The 21,430-nt window shown below is 40.3% G+C and overlaps 1 protein-coding gene across 2 annotated transcripts in view; it reads right to left on the bottom strand.

The window, feature by feature from the left end:
• Positions 1–249: 249 nt before the first annotated feature.
• SLC9A7 (solute carrier family 9 member A7) overlaps positions 250–21,430 on the bottom strand; it is a 75,471-nt gene continuing 54,290 nt past the window's right edge. The window contains exons 13-17 of one of the 2 annotated variants that reach the window (XM_061998259.1): positions 17,367–17,426; positions 13,301–13,364; positions 10,674–10,756; positions 7,273–7,378; positions 250–1,528 (exon numbers count right to left, since the gene is read on the bottom strand). In XM_061998259.1, coding sequence (XP_061854243.1) covers positions 1,280–1,528; positions 7,273–7,378; positions 10,674–10,756; positions 13,301–13,364; positions 17,367–17,426 — 562 coding nt within the window. In that variant the 3' untranslated portion in view covers positions 250–1,279. The remainder of the gene's footprint in view (positions 1,529–7,272; positions 7,379–10,673; positions 10,757–13,300; positions 13,365–17,366; positions 17,427–21,430) is intronic. The other variant, XM_061998267.1, reaches the window with a different exon arrangement.

Below are 21,430 nucleotides of genomic sequence, written 5' to 3' on the forward strand. Positions count from 1 at the left end.
GACAATGATACCTCCTCACTTGGAAATTAAAAAGCATTTAAGCAGTAAGTTAAAGCTAGCCTACGTGTAAGTGGGCTAAATACTAGGCAAAGGTTTTTCCCTTTTCACATTTAAGATGATACTACAGTTCATCACTTCTGTAGCTTATATGTTGTTGTGCAATGCCCCACTGAAGTTTCACATCTACTCTGCGAAAGAGAACAAGAGTAAACACCTTCCTTTTAGGATAGTCACAAATGGTAAAGCCAGGAGTATTTGTCTGTTTAATTAGATGCTTGCTGTTTATCACACACAAGAACTGTAAGCAGAGTCCATGGATTCTTCTGAGCAATGTGAAACCTCATGGTTCCACACAAGTTCAACACTGCCTCTCATTCTCTCTCTTTCCCCATCCTCTTCCTCCTCTTACCTGCTATTTTCCTCAGCCCAAGATACACTTCCCCAACTATCTTCATCTGATTTTAAGAATGTTAAGGGAGAGAAAGTTTTACCTCATGACTTCCACCCAAGAAAGCCTGGCTCCAGCCTTATGTGGGCTCAGGTATACCTTAGACCACAGGAAGCCGGATGTTTTTGTTTTGAGGCACTAGAAGTTGGGCTAATAAGTAATAGACAAGTTGCCCAGAGCTTAAGGGGCAAGTATCTCTCATTACCTTCCTATTATGGCCATTTTATGGCCAGTGAACAAATATTTTAAAATCTTCTTTTCCCTTTCTTTTTTCCTGAAGTAAGTACAGCTTGCAGCAAGAGACTCCCCCACAACCTGGTCTTCATGCACTTGCAGCCCTAACATATCCTGTCTCCTTTCACTTTATAGTTTCCTCAACCTCCAGAGAGAATTTAACAATGGATCTCTCCACATTCAGATACACAAACACATCCTTTATCTCATAATAATCATCATGGTCATATTTCTTCTTCCACATTCCCAAGCTAAGCCAAGACAAGCTCAGTTCAATGATAATGTTTTCATGTACCTCTCTTCAGAGAGAACTGCTGCAGCTGAACATGACAATTGCAGCATGCTAGTTATATTGGGATTCAATATGTGGTTGGAAAGAGGAGAAGGACCAGTTTTCTCATCCATCTGTTTTCAGACATTTAGAAAACCCCACTGTCAGCATCTTGAGTAAAAAATAGGTGACATCCTCAGACCCTAGTAAAACCACTTACACATGTTAACTTGTTTAAACAAACACCCCCACCTCAAGTGACACAGTGGCCTGCAGTCTTCCTTGATCCATCCACAGAGCAAGAGTTATTTTTACTGAGTCAGTAATCATGCATTGTCTTCCAGAGGAAATACTAGCCGGGTACCCCTGCTTGTAACTTCATGATCTGCTGCTCCCAAATCGCGTTCCAGTGCTTCCTCTGAACTACTTTTTGTTCTCCTGCCGTCAAGGCTAGTGGTAGCCGTATGGGGGCCAGAAGAACCGTTTGCAGTTATTGTTGTATCACCATATGTCACAGTAAGGTCACCATCATTCAGAATAAAGTCGGAATCCTCTTCTCTAAGCTGTTCCTGATTCTGGGGCAGGGAAAGAAACAAAAAAAAAAAGATGAGAAATCTTCATAGAGTGCACAATATCTGGTCTTTGTCAACAAGGTAACGGAATAGAAGAGTTTATTAGTCAATACAGAAGCAGTAAATGGTAAAGTTTCACTTTAAGAAATGTCAAAAATAACTTTGAACCCAGTGTTTGCAAATCAGCTTACTTATCCCTCTGTAACTACTGCTGCTGTTGTGAGATGCAGGGGAGCTGGATCCAAGGACTAGATTATGAAATGGGTAACCAGGGATTTAATAGCACTGGGAGTTTGCCAGCATTACAGGATGAGCAGCATACACTGTGTTTTGCATGACGACTTGGAAGGCAGCACAGGAAGAAGACTGGAGACTAAGCACAATTTAGTTATTGCAGATAGCAAGAATACAGCTCCTACTGACAAACTTGATGAATTACAAAGAGACTCATACAAACTGCTGGTTAGGCCCAAATTCCTTATATTCAGGGTTTCCTCGACAAATTTTTGTTACAGGTCAGAAACTAACTACACTCTTTAGAACTGTTTACTTTTACCTGGTACTAAACAGAGAATTACTTGACCTAGTTCTTAAGAACACTAAAAAAGCACATTGCATAAAAGTACAAAAGACTGATGGAAGAAAGTGCTTGCCTCAGTTTTGCAACTAGTTCTGATAAATTATATTGAGAAGAAAATGTCTCACGAAACCCTGTGAATTCATTTTGGCAGAGATGTGATGAAATCTATGGTCAAAGACTAGAAAATGCTGAAGCGTGGCAAAACAGTATACACAGCATAATACAACAGCAAGCAATTGTACTGTTTCACTCCTGTTTAACATAGTCTTTGTAAAAGGCAGAACAGATGAATTGGTCAGAAAATGGAGCTTCCTCATATTTGAAGAAAATTCTATCAGTACTATAAGCTTGCTGTGGTCAGGCTGACCAGAAAGCCCGAGCTGTATTGCAGAATAGGAATTCAAGATGCTTGAGACTGAAACAGTTGATTAACCTGTCCACAATGAAAAATGCAGTGCCTGGCTAAATAAAGCTTCCTGGGAAGGCTTCCTGTCATTATTTCAGAAGGATAATCAGCCAAAATGAAGCAGCAGAAGACTCTAGATGATACAGGATATTTAACTGATGAGGACTGGAAGAGGTGTCAAGAGTTTACCAAAAGCAACGAAAGAAATGGTGTGGTCCAGCGGCGGGTGCAAGACAAGCCCTACTTTGAATGAATGCTAATTTCTCAGAATCTTCACAGCAGCCAAATTTATTGTTACTTATTAGAGACATATATAGAGAGGGTTACTGTGCTAGAGAGCACTGTTCTCAAAGAGCAAATACAGTTCAGGGTGCTTGCTTTCTTTGATTGCAAAGAAAACACTGAACTACTGTCACTATCTTAAAAAGAAGGAAGGCAGAAATTAAAGGGTTCAGCTATAACTGCCAGAAAGAGCTTTTACAAGCTTTCCTTTGCAGACAAAGTAAAAGTCTGAAGGACGGGACCAAGATGATTAAACAAGGTACACAAAATAATGTGCTGTTGAAGAAAAAATTTCTACACATTTCAGGTTTTGAAGGAGAGATGGTCAAATAAAGATGAAAAGCAGAAAAGCAAGTAAGAAGCAGGCAGTTTGGGGCTGTTGGCTGGTTACATTTTAAGAAGCTGAAGGAGCTGAGAAGCTCTATCACAAGTTGGCTGCCATGGCATTTGCCCTTGGAGAAGCACTAAGGGGAAGGCAGGCAGGGCTACCAGTGCACCAAGGGTATTGTGATACCAAGGCCATGTGTGAAGCAGCCGCAGCGAGTGCTCACAATGTTTCCACAATGCTACTTAAGAGCAAATCCTTGCAGCCATCTATCAGATAAGAAACTGGTAACACACACTACACCTGAGTTTCCCCACAAGGCTGAGAAGGTCTTGGAAGCACAACACTGACAGGAGAGTGGCACAGGCTTTATAATGTATAGCAAGTCCTAACTCAGCCTTTGCTGGTTTGTCCTGGCCTATACTTCTGCATGAACATAAACATGATCAATTCCAGAGAACACAGTGAGCTTTCTCTCCACATAGTGAATAAACATTTCCTTGTACGAGCCGATTTCACCGAGTTATTTCCCTTCTGAACAGCACAGCGAGCAGCAGGCAATGTATTTCACGTATTTCCCAGAGAACACCCAGGAATGGTGTAGCACAGGGATTTACTAAAAGAGGATGGGTGAATAAACCTACTGTGTTTCATGCAGCATGAACAATTCTTTCAAGAAAGGCAGGAAATGTATCCAAGTAGATCCCTAGAGACTTGAAATTCTTCCAAGAATAACCCTAAACTGGCCTCTGCAGTCCCCTACAGTTCTGTAGGAATAGCTTCGATTCACTCTAAAAACATAGGTCTCAACTTCGCTACATAAACTGACAAACTAGAATGGCTAAGTACCTAAACCCAAAAACTCTATATGAGAATGAATTTGGCTTTGATGTGCTGACCATAACCCTGAGGGACCTCACAGCATTCTGTCCCAATTTGTGGTAAAATATGCTCATGCTCCTAAGAACGCGTGCCAAAGACATTAAAGCAGCTAAAGCTTATTACTGCTTACAAAGCCAGGCTTTACGGCCTCCTAACGGAAAGCAAAATGCGGCATGTGTGAAAGGCACTGCACCCCACAGCAGGCATCATGTATGCTGCTGCTGCTGTTGAACACAAACAATGGCAGCAGGGCTGGCAAAACTTACTTATCTTGTGATTCTAAAAAAAGAGTATCGAGTAGTATGCATGAAAATATTACAGAATCCCAGAAACACGGGGCTTGGGAGAGACCTCTGGAGATCATCTAGTCCACCCCTTGCTAAAGCAGGACCACCTCGATTGGATCACACTGGAACATGTCCAGGCAGGTCTTGAAGACCTCCAGAGAAGGAGATTCCACACCCTCCCTGGGCAGCCTGTGCCAGGCCTCCCTCACCTGAACAGTAAAAAACGTTTTCCTCTTGTTCAAGTGGAACTTTTTGTATATTACAACTTAAATCTGAGTTGGAGTTTCTCTGACTAAGCTCTGCTTAGAGTTTCTCTGCTTCTCCACCGAGTTCAAATTCATCAAGGAAATGAAAAAAATTCTATGAAGCCAGAATCACTAAGAAAAAGAAGGAGAAAAGGCATGGCTGAGCAGTTTTCCTACCAATTTTGAGTTACCTCCTCCAAGATACAAATAGATTTTCTTTACTGGGTTTGCATGTTTAGAAAAATAATTGAATTCTCTCTGCCTTCGTGCCAAGTCATTACACTGTGTACAGTGCAAGAACTAAACTTTTTAAAAGGTGGAAGACTGTGTAGGATGAAATACGTTGAAATAAAAAATTCCCAGGACTGCTTTGTTAGGAAGAACGTTATCATGACACAGATTTTCTTCCAAATAGGATAAATGGCTGATGAAACAGAGAAGTACTAAAACTTTCAAAGGATGTGTCAAAGAGGAAGATAAAAAAGTGACCTACGTTAGTTTGGGATAAACTGGAAAGCCCTGTCAATCAGTCATGCACTGAAGATAACAGCAGGAGAGAAAAACAGGAGTAATTTTTTGAAAATTGTAATTTTAAGCACTGACTACAGCAACTTTTCATGCTTTTAAGCTCCAACTTGGATTCTGTTTGGGTGGGAAATACCTAGTGGTGAGCCTAGTGGCAGAGTCTTATAGCAGCAGAACATCAACATAGAAATGACAGCTCTAAAAAAAAGAGAAATCCACTGTACTCCACCCCTGCACCCTGAGTCAGAACCTGACAGGTGTGCAATCCAAATTCAAGCTTACAGGACATGATCTCATGCTTCGGAATGGGCTGTAGGTAGACTATGTAAAAAGATTATTTGACCCTCAGACTTTAAAAGCCTCCCTTCGGCATCTAATTCAAAAGATATACTCAGTCATGGAAATGAAAAGAAGTTGTAAGTAAGGCTGTAATAAAGCCAGAGGAGAAAAAGCCTAACAACAAAAGCTGAAAACAAGACACCAATATAGTCAGCAGAACCACTTGTTTCCTTCTCTACCTCCATGTCATAATTGCTCAGACATTCACCTGCATGAGATCTAGGATCTACTACTACTTTTTGAAACAGATTTTCCAGCTATGTTCTATCCTAGGGAGTATTTACAGATTTGTTTGTTTGTTTGTTTAATACAAAGTCTTCAGTCTTTAATTCTCTCAGATTCAATTTCCCTGGACATACCTCACAAGAGCACAACTATTCCAAGCAGTTTCTGTCCTCTCAAGGACATTTCCGTTTCAATTGCTTCTCCTGCACTTAATAGGAAGGCTTTTTAGCCAGTAATAAAAATGACATGTATAACCAAGGGCTGTGGCAAAGCTAGCCATGGAAAGAAATAAAAAGCAATGAAGCAACTGTAGAGTTTGAAACTCTTGAATAGAAACTAGAAATAAACATGTCAAAATTAAACTCTTTCCTAAGACTAATGTAGCAATGTACTCAAACAGGAATAAGAAGAGAGAACAGAAGGTGAAGATTCCATATTACACACCTTCACAAAGCATGCAGCATTTTTAATGATGAAGTTAAAATCCCAACTCTGTTGTGTGTGTGTCACAGAACCAACAAAATTAACAAATAAGATTCCACATGTGGTAGTAGCCAAGAACACAGACTAAAGGGAGATAAGGAGCCCAACTGCTAGAGAAAATGAAAGCCAAAGCTTGCACGTCCATTCTGGTTAGCTCCTCAGTTACTGGATAAGTAGTCTTATAAGATGATACATAGACACATGTGCAATGCACAAGCAGGCTAATTGGTCTGAGGGATACCTTCCAGATTAGGTCTGTTCTAAGATCTCCAGTGGCATTGCAAAGGTGGGAACAAGGCCAGTTTATTGCATTACTAATAGGTCTAAAGAGACATTTAAAATTTCTTTGAAATTTTACTATCAGGTAAGATGTTAATGAGATCAGAAAGAAATGCAGGGAAGTATTTCCAAGTTCCAAGTGGAATTCAGAACTCTCCAATAAAAGATGAATAGAAATCTGCTCCAAGACTACTTGAACATAGCTGAGATGTTACCATTGCAGAAATTTCAGTGGTCCCACACAGTACTATGGGTTTATCTACAAGCAGCTCTTAAAGAGTTACAGATCTCAGAAGCAGTGTAGAGGTAAGAGTGACACATATCAGGATCCTCCAAGAGTAACAGGAGAATAAAGCATTAATTATTTCAAGACATGCCTGTAACGACAGTATAGTGACCTGCTAGACTGAGATAAGTAACTGATTAACAGTTTCTGAAACGTGATCTCAAATGTCACAGTGGAAACAATGAAGGGAAGCTCTACCAGATTTCTTTCCGGCATGGGTAAATGTGTCAGTGCCTTCTCTGAAGTAGACCTCAATGCAACCTTAGCAGTAACGGGAAAAGAATCTTATCCAAAAGTGATGAGAAGGGACTGAATACTTTTAAGTGATTCACTGAACTGGTTTATTGACTAGGCCTGTAATTTTCCAATATCCTTAAACGTGTTGGGCTTTTTTTAAATGTTGAATGTGAACAATAAGATAATCTCTGATTTCTGCTACAAGAATCTGTTGGCTTAGGGGAAAGCATTTAAAGCTTTTCTGCCTAGGACAAATCAGCACTTTCCTCCAGTATGTGGCTCATACCAACACTTTGCCTAAAAAGAAAACAATTGCTTTGCTGAAGTTAAAAACAAAACACAGGAGTAGCAAGTTGTTCTACTTACATCATAAACCTGTGGGCTTGTCAGACAGCGGGCTACCAGGCCACACCAGCTGGGCAGAGTTGTAGTTAATGGAGGGCCACTGTGAGTGAGAATTGGCTTTAAATAACTTAAGGAGTTAAGGAAAACATATCAGTGCTCAAAAAAAACACTACTGAAAATTAAAAGACAATTGCACATAAATAAGGTTCTGTCTCTGATCTATGAGCTTCTTCATAATTGTATATAAAGCATTAATTGAAAAAACCCTGCATTTGTTAACAAATGAATGAAAAACATCTTCCCCCCAACATTTTGCCCTTGATCCTTCACAGGCAAGTTCTTTACACATTTTCAGCAAGGGCAACTAGCTGCCTCTCTTAAAAGTTTCAAATAGTTGTAAAGTTTCCACCATTTGGACTCTCTGGAACCAAAAGGAGCAAGCAGAAGTACACATGCCTTCGTGTGAATAGGGCCAAGGATATTTCTGCCCTGCAGATGGGAGTATGATGTTGAAGTTGCACGGTAGAGATAACAAGGTGACCTACCTATGTGGTTCAACACAGGGAAATAGAGAAATACTGTCAGAGAAATATGGTCCATCCAACACCCTCAAAACAGTGGAGCCACTTGAACTGCTAGCTGGTCACTGAGCCACAGAGATGCAACCAGAGGTCTCACTCTGGTATGGCTCAAAGACATCTCTGCAGCACATCAATACACATACCATACAGACACTCAGAAAGGCAAAGGGAAAACTGTATGGCACGATTTGCAAAACACAATGTGGAAGGAAAACAGTGCTACTCAGATTACCTTGAGGTGGCATGGGGGTAGGAAAGGAAGGTGTCTTTACACCTCTTTTCATAAGTCTGCCCCTAGGCAAATTCATATTTTTTTTTCCACACTAGCACTCCAGACTGATGATCACAGAATGGTAGGGGTTGTAAGGGACCTTTAGAGATCACCTAGTCCAACTCCCCTGCCAAAGCTGGTCCACCTACATTAGGTCACACAGGAGCATGTCCAGGTAGGTTTGGAAAACGTCCAGAGCAGACTCCACACCCTCCCTGGGCAGCCTGTGCCAGCGCTCCCTCATCCTCACAGTAAAACAGTTTTTTCTTATGTTTAAAGGGAACATTTTGTGTTCCACCTTCATCCTATTACCCCTTGTCCCGTATGATATGCTTGAGGAGATGCTTAGCAGTTAAAAAAGATGGCCCTGCTACAGAGCAGCATATTGATCTTGACTGGCACAACATCAGCACTCAGGAGGAACATGTTAAGACTTACAAATATTGTCTGAAATCAGGACTACAGAGTTTTGTGGTTTTGAGAGGGTTTTTAAATCATTCTGGTTATCTAAAATGTAAATCTACATTGCAAGTATTCTACTTATTTTCTCAGGCTGCTAAGCAGAGAAAGAATAAAGTCCATTTGTGAATGTAAGAGTTTCCCTCATCCTCTCACTAGATCAAGGTTAAAAACGATCTGTTTTAGCAGAGATGTGTTGCTCCCCTTTAGCAAGGCCCAGCATAGTGTGTTTACTTGAGCACATAACAGCATGATTATGCCACAGCAGAGTTATATTTCCTTCTTCTCTTTTCTAGTAACACTGCAGCTACACCCAATCCTGGAAAGAAAAACTCTTTGCCCTTACACTAACCTGCCAGCCTCCGCGTTGCCCTATGGCAGATAGGCAACACAGCAACTGGGTTGTAATGCAACAAACCCAGGAAAAGACACCTGACACTTCAGTGTTGCAGTTTTTTTTCACATTTAACAATTGTGGGCAAACTCAGGGAACAGCCCATGACATTAAATGAACTCTGCATTCCACATGAATGAATTTCCTCGTTTTCCATCCACATAAAGCTCTGCAGGCAATAGCCCGAGTTGGAGCACACTGCCAAGTGCATCTTACTCACATCTTTCTCAAGTTAAGTTCCCTTGTAAAGAGCAATTTTTGAGACAATCTGCCTTTCCACCCAAAACCCAAGAGATTAGCATAAATATTTTGATTTTTAGCCATGGGCACAGAGGTGGTAATTCTGCAGATCATCCCTTCCATGCAATTTAAGCCCACCCAGCTGATGTTTATCTTAACGCCTCCTGGCAACAGGAGCAGAATTTTACCTCTAAGACACATTAAAACAAGTTTGCCTCTTGGCTCAGACTTCACAGAAACCTTCCCTAAAGATTGCTAGTCATCACTGAAAAAGGAAATTCACTATCAGCATCCTTTAAAAGTGTCTGTGAACCAGGTAAATAAGCTGTGATTGCCACCAGGCATTCCCCACTGCCCTTGTTGCAGCTGCTGGCACTGCACTTGTGCTCCTGTCAGTAGAGGAAGTCAGCATTATCAACTGCTTCTTTTTACAAGGGCACATCCCTTTTGTAAAGGCAGGGGGAAAGGATAGCTCTGCTTCCTTCTTAAAAAAGACAGGAAAGCAGCAGTCAGCCATGGCCAGATTCTTCTGTGCTCTTGCCACAGACATCTGTGCTCCAACCTATGCTTCAACCAGGCCAGCAATCTCTCATCGACTAATAGCCAAGACCCCAGTGAAAAGACTCCCTTTTCAGATGCAAGCTGTAACAAGATTAGGGCCCTGTCACAGATCTTTATGTATATTTAACTGCCCCAGAAATTACTAGGAATGAAGAACTGAAATTTGGTTGAATTTGTGTAGAAGTGACTTGCCACAGCCACAAGACTATCGTTTGTCATTTTCCTCTTTAACAGCTTGCACTTAGTGGGGCATCTGTGTGACATACTGACTATGTTAAGTAGATTTTAAAAAAGCATGAAAAACAGGACAGCTACACAAAAATTGATAAGAAGTTCAAATAAGGCTATCTAAACAGTATCATAATAGCTTCCCAAAGGTTGTACAGTAGTATTTACACACAAGGACATGCTCTGCTTTAACACCCATAGCAAGTTCTGGATATGCTGAAGAGAATAAGCTGGATCACATGTAGATGTTTAGTTTCACAACTTCCCATATCAGTGATGGGTTTCCAAAGAGGACTTCATCATAAAAGCAGATGGCTCTTCAGAGAAGTAAGTTGGGGCTTAAACATGTAAAATGAACTGGAAAATTAGTTTGCGCTATCAGCATCAGTGAAAACAAAACCAGATTTATGGAACAAATTGGAGGATCTGAAATAGTTAATTGGCTGTCTCACTGTTCAGGGAGGAAATTCAGCTCCAGAACTGACTGGTTTCTGTCCTCCAGCATGCCTGACAGACCACACATTAGAGAAAGGAAAGATCCATCTCCTGAGTCAGCAAGTTCTATGCCTTGAATCTGTAAAATACTTGCTCTTTCTCCTGTTTAACTCTCTCAAGTGCTTAAGGCCGTGCAAAGGAAGAAAGTGAACATCTCATGCCTTAAAGCTAAACTGTGTTTTCAAAAGGATACTTATGGTCAAAGCTATACCACAGCCTGAAGAGCCAAGCACTTTCCTGCTTTGTCCTGTTCCTTCTTTCAGAATCTGGACCATCCTAGAAAGATAAAAATACATTCAATTATTTCAGGCAGAAAAAAAAAAATCTAAATCACGCATTCCAGTCATTTATGTTACAATATCCTGTCCAAAAAAAGAGAGCCAAATTACTTCAATACTGTACTTTGACTGCAGAAGAAAGCTATTTAGAGACATGCTTATTCTCAGAAGGTTACTTTCCCTAGAAATACTAGCAATGACTGCAAAATAGTTTCTCTTCGTTGCCCTCAAGTTAGCTTAATGAGCTCTCTACCACCAAGTCCCCTTGGGTCTAAAAGCTTATCACACAATTAATGTGGTAACAGATATAGAAAGGAGTCCAAAACTGACAAATAAACCTCCTTGATGTCTTGTCCTCAACCCACTCCCCAAATATATGAATGGGAATACTCTAGACAGATCCCTCCTCATTGCTTGGTTGGCCTCCCTAACTCGAGGTCTATTTGTTGCACTTTCCTTAAGCTTATTGCTTCCTTGGAAAAACAAGGGAATTCACCATACCTGATAAAGTCTCACAGAGCTGATCAAATATATCACACTTAAAAGAAACATGCTTAACAAAGAATCCGTATAAAATCCCACTTGAGGAAGGTCATGCAAATTTCCTAAGTGGCAGATCAATGTCAAGTGCTAAGTGTTAAAAATAATCCCTCTACAAGCCATGCTGCAAGTCATCACACCAGCTGGTCTGCAGCTGCATTTATTGTTATTTTTGTTACTGTTAGGGCTTTTTTTTGTTTGTTTTTTTATTTTCTGGCCAGAGGCCAAAGTTAAACACAAGAAAATAGACAAAGCGAGGATGCCCTGTATGAATCATCTTACAAACTACTGGAAGAGAAATACACAGGATTGCCCCGTGTACTTCTGATCCACAAAACCCCCCCAAAAAAATCTATGATCGACCAAGAGTTAAAGCTCAGTACATTTTTACTCCCTCTTCATCCCAAATGATATATTTTCTTTAACTGTGACACACTACTAGTCTTGGCTTGGTGAAAGGAAGAGGAATCCAAAGGGAACTGACTAATAGTCTCCATTAGGAATGCAATACACATCTAAAGAGGGAAACAAATGGGTAAGTGCTTTATGTTTACATGGGAAAAAAGCAAACAAGATATTTCCAGCCAGACACTGAATGAGAACAGAATACCCATGCTCTGTTTCCTGTTAAAGCAATTCCTCAAATACTGACAAGTTCAGTTAAAGCCAAAGTCATCTTACTACAGTACCACTTCTAAACCTTGATTTTAAGCAGTAACTGTAGCCTTCATTGTAAAAGCTGTTTTGAGGCCTGGCCTTCAAATTGCTTCCCAGAAAGATACAAAGCCAAGATCACTCTTTTTGGTACACACACCCATCATTGCAGAATCTATTCTGTGTGCTGGACGCAAGCTTCTACAAAGAACAGAGATGCTAAATGCAGTTTATGCAATGAAAAAGACGCTTCCTGAGCACATAACTCTAATCTGGATAATCTTTGACAAAAAAAGAGGGGGGGGCAATGCAGGAAAGCCACTGACAAGAATGTTGATCCCAAATACAGTAAGTATCCCATGGATTTATCTGTGACCAATCTGAATACCAGCATCACCCAACCTGAAGTTTACAAAGCAGAGTTCACACAGTTGCACTCTAATCATCCTGAAGGTCCAAAGGCATCTCTTTCCTATCATCCAGCTTCCTCTGTCAGGTTCCTACAGCAGCCACCAGTTGCGCTTCTGCACAATTCCTGTCAAGCAGGACTCTAGGAGAGCATAAAGGTCTGGACAGTGGAAGCTCCCAGTTAAGCCTCAGAAAGTGTTGGGTGGCATGGGATTTTTTTTTCTAGCGCTTTCACTACTCCTGTTTATAGACTATGAACAGTTTATAGGTGAGGAAAACTGAAATTTCTGCTATGAACAGCAGTCTTTCAATAGTCTCATTTGCCAATAGCATATTGCAGAGAAAAAGTCAACTCTGATGCACAAAAAGCTGTACAAAAGATGCACAGCAACAGTTTGCTGAATATAAATGACAATTTTCCAGCGCTCCTACTGCCTCATACAAGCAGTTAGTACCAGACAAGATGCAGCTGGCTTATGGTATGGTATACAGGAGCTGAGATCAGATTACTGAACTTAATCTTTGATTCTAAGCAAGTCCAAGGGCCAAAATTTGGTATCAATTACTGAATAGAAGCCAAGAGGATTATCTCTGGGTCATTCTTGGCAAGGACTGTTTATGTTAAAAGCAAGCATGTTGGGTAGGTGAAGGAAGAGGAAAGCCTATTATTAAATAGAGTGTATTAGTAGATTTGGGAAGGTTTTTGATGCCTTATATACATCAGTATACGTATACACAGATATTTGAACACTGCAGCACTACACACAACACCACAGAATGTCCTTCGGTTGGCATTACTTGAATATCGTAACATCAAGCGCATGACTGACTTGTCAGCTAGGAGAGAAAGGTTTTATCCATGCACATAGCCTCTACAGTTCTTTCTTGCCTTAATTATAAAATAAGATCAGCCTAATAGAGAAGTTACATAATTACTTACTGCTTGTAAGACTTGAAAGCTGTCATTAGTAGGTGGAGGATCCTGATCTGGGTCAACCCCAACCCTACAGAAACATTAGGGAAACAAGGCAAGTGGTGTTACTGAGAGTTGCAAATGCTGTAAGTTTGGCAGAATGGATTTTAAAAGCACTTTAAGCACCCAGCAAAGCTGCATTCAGAGAGGTTACTAGAATAGTTTGAGGAAGAGCTGTCCATTAGTCCCTTGCAGTTACACAACTATAAACAAGATACTTTTTCACTCAAGCAGCAACTACCTGTAGATAACACCTTTAACTCCATCACGACATCAGCTTTAGCTGCTTACCTTTGTTGCCAAGTTTTTTAGGACACTGGCAAATACTATTTTTGTCTTAGAAAGTGACCTGTGGGTGACATCCTCTTCGGTGGAGAACATCTCGTGTGTCCAGCAGCAAGAAACCAAAGACTAAGGATAAGCCTAGCCTAAATATTTGACACAGCAAATAACTTAGCTGCCTGATAGGCCTGGGAATGGCTCAAATATACATTAAGTACAGCTACACACACACTTCAAGTTTTAATGCACTGTGTGAAGCAACAAAAATACTTCATAAAGACTCATAATACTAATTTGCCTAAAGTTCAATCCACCTAACAGAACACAGTGAGTGTGGATTAACAAGAGGTCTGTTTAGTCCTGCCTCCCACCTGAGTGAAGGAATATCTGTATGATAAGGTGGTAGATGATTACAGAATATAATAATAAATAAACTGTCTTACTTGCTTTGGCATAGTTAGCAAGAATCTTATTACTGAACCATCCTTTCACATAGTGCTCCTGTCCAAGAAGGGTATTTAATCCTCGTAATTAAGTTTATGTTCTTCTGATCTGCTTTGGAGGTAGCTATTCAGATTAGGTTTGTCTAGTTTTAAATCCTATTCATGCCTTAATCTCTGTGCTCTCTTGTAGAATGTAGACCTCCAACCTCAAACATTAGGTAAGGTAATCAGCCTCAAACATGTTGTGTTGCAGTCCTACCATATTGCACACGTGTAGGAGAATGCACGCCATGACAAAACATTCTGTCTTAAATGGCTAACTTCTTCATTTCCCCTTTCTTGGAAAGGGCTGAGGTGGTTTTAGTGCAATTTCTTTGTTACTTTGGCTGTGTCTCTCCTATTTCTAACTCTGGTGTTTGTGCAACATCCCTGAGGATCACCAGTAACCAAACAGAGCCTTGGTGGTAAGAATACATCATTTGTATGTCCCAGAGACACATGCTTGCATAAGGCAGGCTGTGATCCACACATGATGTACATTCAGGCACAGAAGATGGCATGAATTACAATAAAAGGGAACATCTTCAAATAAATGACTTCCAGGGCAGCACTTCATAATAGAACAACAGAAGAAAAGTAGGCATTGAACTGAAGTTTTAAGTCATCTTGTGGACTCAGGGCCAACCCAAAGCCTCACATGACAGTGTGGTTCAGGGAAAATCTAAAAGGCCACTCTTAAGACAGCCTGTAGCAGCTTCATAGAGAGCTAGTACGGACCCAGACCTCTGCTTGAATTTTTCTCTTGAGTCTCTTTCCTCACTACTTCATTTTTCCACATACAAAGTCATGTTAACCCTTAGGCACATTTAGTCTGGGAATTCATTGGCACTGACCAGCCCCAAGACTAAAAAGCTTCACCAGCTGAAGGGAACACTAGACAAATAGATAGGGTACTGGATTGTAACGCCATACACGAGCTCTGAAAGGTTGACAGCGCTTACCTTACTGCTTAGGCTGTCACTAAGCAGTGAAGACATGATAAGGAGGGTTTTCTACAGACAAACTAGTTACCTAACAGAGCCTCATGCAGAAAGCTGACAAGCAACATCAGGAAACCCGCTCAGTTATGGCAATGCCTGTAAGACTGCACTTTCCTTTATAAATACACAAAACCAATAGATTCCTGGCTTTCCAAACTCCAGCTGCACGTTGGGAAGGTTGTGCACAGTGACCATGCTCATGTTAGCTGTGCAGCTGGCAACACAAACAGGGAGTTTAAGAAGCTGGTTCCAGAAGAGGAACATAGCTTGCATTCCCTAAATACTTTTAGCTGTGAGGTAAAACGTTCACTACACAAGAAAAAAGAAACGCTTCAGAATGCCATAGCCTTACAGGGTTGGGCATTTGTTTGGGGGGGATTTCAGCTGCCCTTTGGCAGAGGAAAGGGGTTTAGTGGAGGACCAAAGCAGGGTGACCATACTTTTCAGTGAAAAGAGTCATAGTGCATCACAGGCCACGTATTTGGGTTCACTGTTGTGCTTAAGAGGAAAACAGAGCTTTTCTGTATGAAAATTGTTCAACTTCTAGAAGAATGTTCTTACCACAAACATCTCTTTGAATATAGAAATAATGACCCAGACTTGGCCATGTTACCTTTTTTTTTCCCCAAGTTTCCTCTGCAGGTGGATATATATTTTGAGTATTTCTAAATAATTCTTTTCTATAAACTCATGTTTCAAAGTGCATTTCTTAGTTCACAGGTTAACACAAAATGTATTACGATTTTGAAATCCATGACTTTTTTCTGTCTTTCAACCATCATATTCTATTTTCCTTTACTCAAGGCTGAATTTTGTAGGATGCTTTATATTTTTTTTTGGTAGCAAATCTTCCTGTTTAAGTTTCAAGGTATATACAACCTGGCTTCATAATGCATTTGCAAACTCTACTCTCAAATTTCCAAGAAAGTCTCATCTTTATCATCTCAAAGAAAGGAATACCAAACCTAGCCAAGTCTCTCCCAACCTCCTTTACTGCAAAGAGAAGCACAGTAAACATTTAGTTACTTCATCCTTACTTAAGGATGCGCCACATTTCTACCCTTTACTGAGTCCTGACCTTCTTGGTCCTTAATCTACAGCTGCAACTCCAGCATCACACGTAGGATAACAGTTGCTCAGACTTGATCACTGAAACACTAAGCCTATGTACAATTCCGTAATTTAAACAGTGTGTTAGAAAATGGTTGACACACAAAATGTGGAACACGAAGTGGAAACTAAAAGTATGGAAAGGAATAGTAAAAAAAGCAGCTAGAACTACTTCAGTTTTTCCACTATGTCATTTTAAAATGGGTGGAACCGTTTCTTCTGATACTTTAAAAGCCTTTCCAAGGCCCTGCAACACATAGATGACAAGCTACCAAAATACCAGACTTCATTACACTCTAGAATATGTAATTACTGTAGCAATAGCCAAGAATGACTGTAATAGAAAATAGTTCTAAGATTTTAATAGTTCTAAGTACAGGCTAACATACTGCTTCTCTGGCAAATTTAGTGGTTTCTGGGAACCTTCAAGTGCAAAAGGATACATGAAAAACTTACCATTGCCCCATTCTAAAGAGTCTTCCTTACTTATATATATTTTTATATACATACACACACATATATATAAACATAGCTACAGATACATATTCCCCTAGAGATGCCAGTTAGAGATATATTTATTTTAAATTCTAGCCATGTATTGGTTCTAGAAATCACCAATTGGAGAGGACTAGGATTCTTCCTCTCCAAAGAGTCTCAAATAAATCATCCATGAAACCTCTTCCAACCTGAACTGTTGTACAAAATAACCCCAAGGAATGCTTAAGAATACCTGTGTGATTAAGGATCACAGCATGATTTCTCAGCTTTCAAGACTTCCCAGGCCAGAGATAGTAGTTTTGCTTCATTAATCACCAATACACAGAGTTGAAGGATGTGGTGTTTTGTGTTTGTTGGGGGAGGATGTTGTTTTTGTTGTTTGGGGTTTTTGGGGCTGGTGCTAGGGGGCAGTAGTTCTTGGGTTGGTTTTTGTTTGGGTTGGTTTTTGGATTTTTTTAAAGCTCAAGACATGATGTGTGGTACACTCTCCCAGCTCAGAAGAGAAAATGCTCAGAACTGGGGAACACTTATGGCACTCTGTGGAAAAAGAGAAGCAGCAGCAGCATGCCATAGTAAGAAGAAAAGCACACACTCAATGTTATAAAGATGAGGAAAGCCAAGCACCAGGTTAATTTTGTATCAAGGAAAGCACAGTGTCACCTGAAATACAGCCAGCGGCTTTCACTCATCTCTTCCACCGATGGAACATGGTCACCAACTCTGGTACAGTACAAGAATGCAAGGTGAGTAACAAAATGCTAATGAGATGGTAGCTTTACAGAGCTTCCTAGCATAACAAAGCAAACAAACAAAAAACACCCCCTACCCAGTCAAGAAAGACAAAACATACACAAATAAGAATAGTAGGACAATGACAAAGTGACAAGAATAATAAAAACAGCAGCACTTGATGATTGAGATGTCCAGTAAGCTTCATTTGTTCAGATTCAGGCTGGCAAACATATGTGTTCATGACAAGCTACTTCTCCCTCTCAAAATTAGATTCAATAGCTCTCAAGAGAGCTGCTACATAGACAGAGCCATCCAAGACGATTTCTATTACTTTGGACTTGCATACAGTCTAAAAGAGAAAAAGTTCACTGCAGAAAGTAATCGCAGAGCAGTCCAGAACAACTGGGTAGTGGTACTAAATCACTCCATTAGTTTAATTAACAGTTGACTAACCATCTTTAACATAATAAATCTCCAGTCATAGCAGAGTGTCTTTTTATTCCTTGCTTTGCCTTTTTCAATTGTACTTGAGAAAAACCCTAGAAACATACAAGTGAAGCATGTTTGGTTTCCAATGTTTTCTATATAAATTCCTTCACAGCTTGTGGGGTTTTGGCCTCCTATTTCTCCTTTTATTTTCCAATAAAGCATGCTACATGCACTATATATTGCTTGTGTGAAATAAAAGCTGAGATGATCAGATATCCACAGAGGCCTCACTTTACAAAGAGCAGGTGTACCCACCCTGACTGCAGGCTGATATCTTGATAAACCAAATATTTAAGGACATAACTTGTGCTATGAAGAACATGTACTCATCTAACCCTTGAGGGCTGAGGCAAATACCAGACTCTGGACAGATTTGTTTTGGATTCCTGGTTTAATAGCACTTCTCCCATACCAACCTACACTCCAGGTCAAAGCACTCTGCTCTGAAAGATCAACACTGAGACAGCTCTACATATGTAGCAAACCTTAAAATTTAAAAATGGCCAATAATTTCCCTTCCATTACGTCTTTCTATTTGCTGTCTCTTTGCCAAGTTATTATGCTGAAGATTTCCCAGATGCCTATAATAAGTGTGGTATTTTTTAAATATTTTAGCTATTTTAGAAGAGTTCATTTTTTTAATCAGAAGATGGCTGAGGAAGGGGAGAAAAAAAACCACCCCACAACAAAACCAGCAAAACTCAGCCACTGATTAAAAAAAGCCTGGAATTAGGAAAAGTTCTTTCAGGATGGTTTTAGGGTGCCTTTGGGTATTTCTCTACTTGATCTAACTGAGATAATGACTCCTGAAATAGTGTTGTGAGGCTTCTGAGAGCCTGGCAGTTATATCATCCATGTGCTCTAAATAAATCTCAATCCAATTTCTACATGCTCTGGGCCTTCCCCACGTTTTTTCTCTCTGGTGGGAATTGCTATGTTTCAGAGCACGAGAGCAGAGATAAGGAAGCATCTCCCATGCTTACTTCCAGATATTCAAAAAGAGGAGATACTGTCTTTCCTACCAACGCAAAGGCCCAGAAGAGTGAGGCTAGAGGTTCAGAGGCTGTACTGCACCTCCAGTAAGAGAGATTCAGGATTGATAATGAGAGACTAGAGAATGGGAAAGGAGGAGGAAGAGAGGAGAAACCAGACAGTGAAAAACAACTGGAGAAAACAGGTAGAAAAAGCTATTGTGAAGGGAAAAAGCCCACAACAGAGGACAACGGACAGCACCTGTGTCTGTGCATCTGCCTTTCAAGGGCAGCAAAGAACAGTTAGAAGGCAGTGAAATGAAGGATATAAGTTGTACAATAATGGAAACAGGCTGCAAAACAGAAGGCTGTAACCTCCTACCAGACATACCACAGTCCAGTCCAGAACATAACAAAAGTCTGGATCCCAGCATCACCACCACAGGCATGGTATTTAAGGAATGCACATTTTATCATTGAACCACCTCCAGTAATATGAGTATAACCTGAGACTGCCACCAAGCTCTCAGCTTTACTACCATCCCAGATAGTTAAGTAGTTCACGTAACAGCTATGTTCATATTTCCAGATCTCTTTCAGTTTGCTCATTGAAAGAAGAAACCCACTAAACCAAAAAAACCCCACTAAATAGAAAGCTCTTGAAAATATTGTATTTGGAAAGTCAGACACAACGCAGTGAATATCTAAGTTTACAATGTCTGTGCAATCTTTTAACTTTTATTGTAGAAAGATAACAAAAATATTTTGAATTGAAAGATAATGCTTTAAGATTTACAAAAAGGTTGCTAAATATAACTGAAATTACTTCCTTAAAATAAACACAAACTTCCTCATTTGAAGCAGATTATGAAGGAGAGGAAGGCATTTATCTACGTGTTGCTTCATTCTACACGAGAAAAACCAGGCCAGTAACCACTAATGGAATTATTTTGCAATACAAATGCTAGGAGTTCCCTTTTCTCCTGTGACAACTAAGTAAAACAATAAGTTAGCTACTTTTCTGAAAAGAGGAACTTTGCCAGTGGTTTTGGTTTACAGGGCTCTCAAGTTTGTTGAAGCTGTTAAAACTTCAGGGAGAAAACTGTTTCTTTGTTTTCAATTCAAAAGATGAGACTGTATTTAATATTCAAGTCATGCTTTAGTTTAAGGAAAAAAAGTCTATTGCTAGAAAAATATAACTGTTTACCACTGACATACTTGGACACCTCTCACTGATAGACAGCCAAGAAATTCAAAACACGTGACATCACAGTTTTAACTTCTTCAACATCAAGTGGCAGAAACCAAAAGCAACTAAAGATTCCATTATTTTTTACTCATCTTTTACTGTCATGACCTCAATTTCCCAACCAGTTAAGTAGTAAACTAAAGTCAAGGCTCTGCTACAAATCACAGGTCCTTTGCTTAGCTGTACATTTAAGCCTGATCAGTGGACCCTGGCACATTGGTATCATATCCTATCTGGGAAGATACCTGCTCTTCAGATTGCTTGAGACACTCAGAGCAGGGGGAAACAGAGGCATTTTCACCTATTTTCCTCCTTAAACTGCTTTTTACTTTACCAGATTTTAATTTTTCATGCTAGCCTTTCCATCCCTCAGTTACATTTAATATATTTCACATCATAGGAGGGAAGGGACCACCACAAGTAAAGAACAAAAGCATGCATTCCAACTGCTATGCAATTCATTATTCTGTAATGATGTGGCCAGAAGCATGTGCCTCTGCCTTTAAGCCACAGCAAAGAAATTCTGAATCTTTGTGGAAGCACTGCCTCCTGCATGCATGTAACTGCCTCTCCATGAAAGCAGTGGTATCAAGCCAAGCTGAAAGTCATGTCTGGAGTCAGCTCTCTGGTAACTGTTGTACTTAAATCATGCAGACATGACCTTAAACGGACTCTTCGGTGTTGACATCAGTTTTAGCTCCTCTAACTTGCCCAGTACAACAGACACGTGCCTGCAGTTCCTAAGGAAGAAGCTCAGCCCATTGTAGCTGACAAGAACTAATGAAGGGGTCATCCAGAAACCTCACTGATGGGCAGACCAGTACCCACAAGATTACAGTAATGCTGGTCTGCCATGCAATGACCAGGCAAGCTAGACCAGCCTAAAGGGTCAATCAGCTTGCTCGACTCTGCTGAAGCAGGCTCTTCTCCTTACCTCCACACTGCAGCAAGGCCAGTTACTTCATGAGGCTTTCTATCTTTCCTTCTACAAAGGTCAAAGTCAACCAGGATACAACTGGTGTGAACTTCACACCAGAGCTGAACTTTCAGGAATCCACATGAATCCTGACATTCAAGTCCAACAGACAAGAGGCATTAGTTTCCTACATCCCTTCACTTGATCTAGAAAGCAAACCACCTTCTCTCCTTTAACTTGTGGTTTTTTTAAAATAATCCTGTAAGGAAGCACTACTAATTTCCAGCCTCTTGCAATCCAACTCAATGGGCAAGTGTCAAGGCTCAGAAAGCATCTCAGGCCACTCCAAGGTCAGGTTGCCTACTGC

The sequence above is a fragment of the Colius striatus genome, chromosome 1 (assembly GCF_028858725.1).
Source record: "Colius striatus isolate bColStr4 chromosome 1, bColStr4.1.hap1, whole genome shotgun sequence".
Taxonomy (NCBI): Eukaryota; Metazoa; Chordata; class Aves; order Coliiformes; family Coliidae; genus Colius; species Colius striatus.